This window comes from Somniosus microcephalus, chromosome 32 (assembly GCF_052327205.1).
Source record: "Somniosus microcephalus isolate GS21.2 chromosome 32, FLI_Smic_1.0, whole genome shotgun sequence".
In the NCBI taxonomy this organism is placed as follows: Eukaryota; Metazoa; Chordata; class Chondrichthyes; order Squaliformes; family Somniosidae; genus Somniosus; species Somniosus microcephalus.
In genome coordinates, this window is record NC_141018.1 from 6596342 (window position 1) to 6604356 (window position 8015).

Genomic DNA, 8015 nt, shown 5'->3' on the forward strand with positions numbered 1-8015 from the left:
TGGGGTGGGGGAATCCCTCCTGCTCCTCCTGGCCCACAAGCAGTGCTGGAAGTACTTACATAATGGATCCAGCCGTTCTCGCCTCCCTTTAGCTGCCAGGTTTCCCGAGCCCTGGGAAACTCGGCCTGCAGCTGTTCAATCCAAATGACTGCCAAAATCCGAGGCACGCAGCCTCATTAACATGTTACAATTACTGACCTGCCTTTCAAGAGCAGATTACTCCAACCCCCCAACCTGACCCAGTTAAACCGGAAGTAGGCGCATTCGCAGTGGGTTGGGCTCGGAATTCCCATTTTTAACAATTCAACCCCTCCTGCCCTTCCCCCGCCCATACTGGGATGGCCTAAATTCCCCCCATTATGTCTGCATGCACTTTTTGTCTACACTTTTGTGTCATCTTATAATGGAAACCCCTATGTAAACTTGTCACACTGCAATTCCACCCTCCTGCCAGTGGTGGCACTGTAGCAATTTTGGTTTTGCACCTCCCAACTCCTCAGTCTATACTGCAGACAACCTCCCATGCCCAAATGACTTCTCTGCTTCCCAAATTGCTGTAAGTTTGCTACGTAATTAAATATACAAAATTAAGGACAGAATATATGACTTCAAAATGAGGACTGAATGATATCCCTATGCCGTGGTCTAGAGGTCCGAGGGTGAGCTCAATTCAAATACAAGCATCCTGTGGCTTCTATTTCTAAATAGGTTTTATTGGCAACTCTTTTTCCATTTAAGCAACACATTTAAATTTTGTTTGTTTTGGTCATTTTTTTAATTAAAATTTTTTCTCAGCCTGTCTTTGTCAAATATGTGTAGTCGATCTGAAGCCATTGGAAATAGAGATAGAGAGATAGCTAAGCGAGAAACACTCTATAGTATGAGGTAATCCACTTTGGATCCAAAGAAAGACAAATCGAAATGTTTTCATAATGCTGAGAAACTGGACTCGGATAAAGGAGTGGTTGCGTGCTCTTTATTTTTGTACAGTGTGTTTTGCCCATTGTGAAAAAAGCCTGCTTACAATTCAAACCAAACTGCGCCCCACCCAGTGTTAATTCGGCCCATCTTCGAAGGAGTGTACTTGCAGAAGACATGGTCCATGTAATGATCAATAACATGTCATTCTATAGTGGACACTAGGTGGAGCCGTAGAGCTGTATATAGCTGTATGTATAAGACTACACTACCCAGCTGTATGTATATTAAGACTACATTACCCATGAGGCACTAGGCTACCCACAAGGCAGCAGTCAAGATGGAAGCCTCTACAGATACTGTACCTAGTCCACATGTGCTCAATAAAAGTGTCTAGCAAAAGCTAGCTGTGTTCATAATAAGGATCCAAAGAAAGACAAATTGAAATGTTTTCATAATGGTAAGAAACTGGACTAGGATAAAGGAGTGGTTGCGTGCTCTTTATTTTTGTACAGTGTGTTTTGCCCATTGTGAAAAAAGCCTGCTTACAATTCAAACCAAACTGCGCCCCACCCAGTGTTAATTCGGCCCATCTTCGAAGGAGTGTACTTGCAGAAGACATGGTCCAGATCTCAGGAGAGTTTCATTGTTGTCCTCCCAGGTCCTGCTCCCACACAGGTGGCTGTACTGGGAGTCAACTTCCATTAGGAAACAAGTAGGTGCTCAGGCCGCATAAGTGAGTTACAGACCAAGAAGATGTCAGACCGGAACTTGTAAAGGTGCCAATAACTTTCCAAACATGATGGTCCCCTTTCATATGAAGGGTATGGGGGGGGGGAGTTTATTTATCGAGGCTAACAGTGATTTAAAATTTCAGCGCTTTATTCAGTTATATTTTCTGTCTCTTTTATTCCTCCAGCACTTTCCACATTCGTATCTGACGAGCAGCGACTGAACAGGCACACAATGAGATGGGTACACGTGAGGTTGAGGCTGACTGCCCTCTGATGCCGCGGACCTCTGCAACCCTAGCTTGCCGAGTGGTTGGGCTGCAAGGCCATTCAGCTGAGGAAACGGAACGGCGTAACTCTCCTATTTGTCTGTCTGAGTGAGCAGGGGCCCCGGCTGGAGAGCTGGTCAATCGAGCGTCCTTCCTCTCAGCCCTGCGATTTGATGTTCTGAGGCCCCTGTAGCCGGTGGCGATGGAACTTGATCCGGACATGGATGTCCCAGAACATCTGGCAATCTCTTGAAGTTTCTTACATTTTGGAAGTTTATTGCAGAATCTGCCACTGGAGGCAAAGGCAGACACTGAAAGCGAAAGATGCCGATATTATCCACTAAAGGAAGCACAGGCAATTTCCTAGGGCTAAAACCTCTTTATGTCAGTATTTTCTATCCGGATAGGCAATGGCGCTTTGCCCTTTATCTCGGTTGCAAGGAAACATTTCTATTTCTCCACTGTTTTGTAATTGCTTGCTGCTGATGTCTAAAGTATAAACTTTCAATCAAGGGTGTTTATTGAATGATGGACTGATGAGAAGATCCACCTCATCCCTCCTAAAAGACACAGTCGCCAGTTTTGGCGATACCTCTTTGTAGATATATCACGGACTGATGTATAAAACCTGAACCCTTTATTCCCTCCCCATCCAACCCCCCCCCCCCACCCTTTTTTGTCATACTTCCCAATGATGCGAAAAAAAGAAAGCCTCCGTGGACCTATAGCAGGAAGACGCGGGTGTTGTTGTGCCGGGGTCAGTGTCCTACTCCCTGTGCTTGGAATGGTTATTCAGCGGCGGATGGATTTTGACTGGCTGGCATGTCTCGCGGCGAAACGGAGCACAGCGTCAGTACCAAGGAGAGACTGAAGACCATTTCTTTAAGAGCTATGCAATCTTGATCATAAAAGTGCATGAATGTGACCTTTTTCCTCCTTTCTGCTTTCCCATTTTTCTATTCCAGTATTGGTGAGGTGCTGGAGTACAATGACAGTCATGTGGCTGTACTACAGTCAGTGGAAGGGCTCTGTCATTACCCTGCTTGGCCTCATTCTCACTTGGAGGATCCCCATTTGCCGTTTATTGCTTCTCTGTTTGAAAACTCTCTTCGAATTTTTTTTGGGGGGTTTGTTTGATGCAACCAAACGTAAGCAATCGGTGTCCACTGATATCTCCTTTTCCAGTGTCTCTCCTCGTCGGAAATCTCTGGGTATATTTTGAATATATGGCTTTTCCGTTGCTTGTTGTCTTAATAAATAATTGAAAGCAAACTATCAGCTCAAGTTGTGTTCTTGGTTAGTGCTACTCATAACTTCTTTACCCAGAGAGTGGTGAGAATGTGGAACTCGCTGCCACAGGGAGTGGTTGAGACGAATAGTGTCGATGCATTTAAGGGGAAGCTGGATAAGCACATGAGGGAGAAGGTTAGAGTTAGGTGAGGAAAGACGGGAGGAGGCTCAAGTGGAGCATAAATGCCGGCATGGACTGGTTGGGCCGAATGGCCTGTTTGTGCCGTATATTCTATATAATCCTGTGTAATTACGTTGCTGCCCTTACCATCGTACACCCAACAGCAAGATGAGGTCCAGCCTACGCAGAAATACAAAGGGAATGGACGTCTTCTGCAGTACATGAGAAGAAGAATATGGAGCTGAAATAGTGAGGCCAAGAGTAGACTATTAAAATGTACACTAACAAGTAGGAGAAGCATGTCAGTTTTTTTATAGAGATGGTCCAATCTTGTGCCTCCCACCCCCGCATCCCTTCATCATGCACCCAGTGGAAAGCTTGAAGAGAACCCGAGGCAGAGAATGCGGGTATTAGAGCCTGTGAGCCGCGCTCTCCCCAAGGGCCACCCCCACGGGGAGTGCGGCGTCATGGAATTTGTCCGTCCAACGTCACTTAAAAGAGAGCTGGATCAGTATTTGAAGAGGGAGAATGCGGCTCCTGGTTGAAGAGGTCCTCCCGGAGTGGGCACGATGGGCTGAGTGACCTTTTGATGAACCGACCTCGGGTGTCACCCTGCAAAGCTCTCGCAGGTTTTGGTGCGATGGCGTCCCGCACAATGCTGATGGAGGAAACAGTCCTGCCTGCTTCAGTTGTGGCAGAGCGGTGATACAATCTGAGGGGTCGGCCTTGGCTCAGTGGCCAGCACTCTCGCCTCTGAGGCAGACGGCTGTGGGTTCTAAGCCCCACTCCAGAGACTTGAGCACAAAATCCAGGCTGGCAGTATTGAGGGAGTGCTGCACTATTGGAAGATGCTGTCTTTTGGATGGGACGTTAAACCGAGGCCCCGGCTGCTCTCTAAGGTGGGCATAAAAGATCCCATGACGGGGGTTATCCCCAGTGTCCTGGGACAATATTTATCCCTCAACCAACATCACTAAAACAGATGACCTGGTCATTATCATATTGCTGTTTGTGGGATCTTGCTGTGTGCAAATTGGCTGCTACATTACAACAGTGACTACACTTCAAATAGTACTTCACTGAAGCACTTTGGGACATCCTGAGGTTGTGAAAGGCGCTATAGAAATGCAAGTCTTTATTCACCATCCTGTAGCTGAATATTGTGACCAGCTCCCCACATTCCAGTTACAACAAGATATATTAGAAGCTTCTCAGAAAGTGATGACATTGTCAAAACATACAATGTTTTATGTGAGAATGGATGTACTCCACTGAACAAGCAAATTAAACGGGGCATAAAGAGATGTTCTCTTCAGTTGAAATGATTTAAAACTTAAATGATGAGCTTTTGGTGCAGATAATTATCCACATCCTCCGGCCTGGGCTGGCAGCTCAGGGAATCATTTCACTTTCACGTCTTTCAGGATGAATGATTTTCATTCACACATCGATGGACCTCTAAAATTCTCAAGGTGACAGGCGGGAATGGAATAAGGTAATAACGTCACTGACAAGCACACAACGATTGCACGTTCTCTCATTCCAGGCGATATCTGTCGCTGAGGGAAGTCAGTTAAACATCTGGGCAGAATGCCGATCTGTTAAGCCTGAAAATATCACATCACAAGTCGTCTCTGAGTAGGTCTGACCGACTGACCCCTGCCGATTGACCCCTGCCGATTGACCCCTGCCGACTGACCCCTGCCGACCGACCCCTGCCAACCGACCCCTGACGACTGACCCCTGCCGACCGACCCCTGCTGACTGACCCCTGCCGATTGACCCCTGCCGACTGACCCCTGCTGACTGACCCCTGCCAACCGACCCCTGCTGTCTTTCCCGTGGTGTCTGTCCCGTGCTGTCTGCCCTGTGCTCTATGAAAGGACATTGACTGACCCGTGCTGACTGTCCCAGGCTCTATGAAAGGACATTGACTGACCCGTGCTGACTGTCCCAGGCTCTATGAAAGGACATTGACTGTCCCGTGCTGTCTGTCCCAGGCTCTATGAAAGGACATTGACTGTCCCGTGCTGTCTGTCCCAGGCTCTATGAAAGGACATTGACTGTCCCGTGCTGACTGTCCCAGGCTCTATGAAAGGACATTGACTGTCCCGTGCTGTCTGTCCCAGGCTCTATGAAAGGACATTGACTGACCCGTGCTGACTGTCCCAGGCTCTATGATAGGACATTGACTGTCCCGTGCTGACTGTCCCAGGCTCTATGATAGGACATTGACTGTCCCGTGCTGACTGTCCCAGGCTCTATGATAGCACATTGACTGTCCCGTGCTGACTGTCCCAGGCTCCATGATAGCACATTGACTGTCCCGTGCTGCCTGTCCCAGGCTCTATGATAGGACATTGACTGTCCCGTGCTGACTGTCCCAGGCTCTATGATAGGACATTGACTGACCCGTGCTGACTGTCCCAGGCTCCATGATAGCACATTGACTGACCCGTGCTGACTGTCCCAGGCTCTATGATAGGACATTGACTGACCCGTGCTGACTGTCCCAGGCTCTATGATAGGACATTGACTGTCCCGTGCTGACTGTCCCAGGCTCTATGATAGCACATTGACTGACCCGTGCTGTCTGTCCCAGGCTCTATGATAGGACATTGACTGTCCCGTGCTGACTGTCCCAGGCTCTATGATAGGACATTGACTGACCCGTGCTGACTGTCCCAGGCTCTATGACAGGACATTGACTGTCCCGTGCTGACTGTCCCAGGCTCTATGATAGGACATTGACTGACCCGTGCTGACTGTCCCAGGCTCTATGACAGGGCATTGACTGTCCCATGCTATCTGTCCCAGGATCTAGGAGAGGACATTGACTGTCCCGTGCTGACTGTCCCAGGCTTTATGACAGGACATTGACTGTCCCATGCTGTCTGTCCCAGGCACTATGATAGGACATTGACTGTCCCGTGCTGACTGTCCCAGGCTCTATGAAAGGACATTGACTGTCCCATGCTGTCTGTCCCAGGCTCTATGATAGGACATTGACTGACCCGTGCTGACTGTCCCAGGCTCTATGATAGCACATTGACTGTCCCGTGCTGACTGTCCCAGGCTCTATGATAGCACATTGACTGTCCCGTGCTGTCTGTCCCAGGCTCTATGATAGGACATTGACTGTCCCATGCTGACTGTCCCAGGCACTATGATAGGACATTGACTGTCCCGTGCTGACTGTCCCAGGCTCTATGATAGCACATTGACTGTCCCGTGCTGTCTGTCCCAGGCTCTATGATAGGACATTGACTGTCCCATGCTGACTGTCCCAGGCTCTATGATAGGACATTGACTGTCCCGTGCTGACTGTCCCAGGCTCTATGATAGCACATTGACTGACCCGTGCTGTCTGTCCCAGGCTCTATGATTGGACATTGACTGTCCCGTGCTGACTGTCCCAGGCTCTATGATAGGACATTGACTGACCCGTGCTGACTGTCCCAGGCTCTATGATAGCACATTGACTGTCCCGTGCTGACTGTCCCAGGCTCCATGATAGCACATTGACTGTCCCGTGCTGACTGTTCCAGGCTCTATGATAGCACATTGACTGACCCGTGCTGTCTGTCCCAGGCTCTATGATTGGACATTGACTGTCCCGTGCTGACTGTCCCAGGCTCTATGATAGGACATTGACTGACCCGTGCTGACTGTCCCAGGCTCTATGACAGGACATTGACTGTCCCGTGCTGACTGTCCCAGGCTCTATGATAGGACATTGACTGACCTGTGCTGACTGTCCCAGGCTCTATGATAGGACATTGACTGTCCCGTGCTGACTGTCCCAGGCTCTATGATAGGACATTGACTGTCCCGTGCTGATTGTCCCAGGCTCTATGAAAGGACATTGACTGTCCCGTGCTGTCTGTCCCAGGCTCTATGATAGGACATTGACTGTCCCGTGCTGATTGTCCCAGGCTCCATGAAAGGACATTGACTGTCCCGTGCTGACTGTCCCAGGCTCTATGATAGGACATTGACTGTCCCGTGCTGACTGTCCCAGGCTCCATGACAGGACATTGACTGTCCCGTGCTGTCTGTCCCAGGCACTATGATAGGACATTGACTGTCCTGTGCTGTCTGTCCCAGGCTCTATGATAGGACATTGACTGACCCGTGCTGACTGTCCCAGGCTCTATGATAGGACATTGACTGTCCCGTGCTGTCTGTCCCAGGCACTATGATAGGACATTGACTGTCCTGTGCTGTCTGTCCCAGGCTCTATGATAGGACATTGACTGTCCCGTGCTGACTGTCCCAGGCTCTATGAAAGGACATTGACTGTCCCATGCTGTCTGTCCCAGGCTCTATGATAGGACATTGACTGACCCGTGCTGACTGTCCCAGGCTCTATGATAGGACATTGACTGTCCCGTGCTGTCTGTCCCATGCACTATGATAGGACATTGACTGTCCCAGGCTCTATGATAGGACATTGACTGTCCCGTGCTGACTGTCCCAGGCTCTGTGATAGGACATTGACTGTCCTGTGCTGACTGTCCCAGGCTCTATGATAGGACATTGACTGTCCCGTGCTGACTGTCCCAGGCTCTATGATAGGACATTGACTGTCCCGTGCTGACTGTCCCAGGCTGTATGACAGGACATTGACTGTCCCGTGCTGACTGCCCAGGCTCTATGATAGGACATTGACTGTCCCGTGCTGAT

The 8015-nt window shown here is 49.2% G+C and overlaps 1 protein-coding gene across 1 annotated transcript in view; it reads left to right on the forward strand.

Moving 5' to 3' along the window:
- Positions 1 to 3184, forward strand: part of cib2 (calcium and integrin binding family member 2) — a 126533-nt gene extending 123349 nt beyond the window's left edge. Inside the window, exon 4 of the mRNA XM_085972036.1 lies at positions 1838 to 3184. Coding sequence (XP_085828162.1) covers positions 1838 to 1859 — 22 coding nt within the window. The 3' untranslated portion in view covers positions 1860 to 3184. The remainder of the gene's footprint in view (positions 1 to 1837) is intronic.
- Positions 3185 to 8015: the final 4831 nt, after the last annotated feature.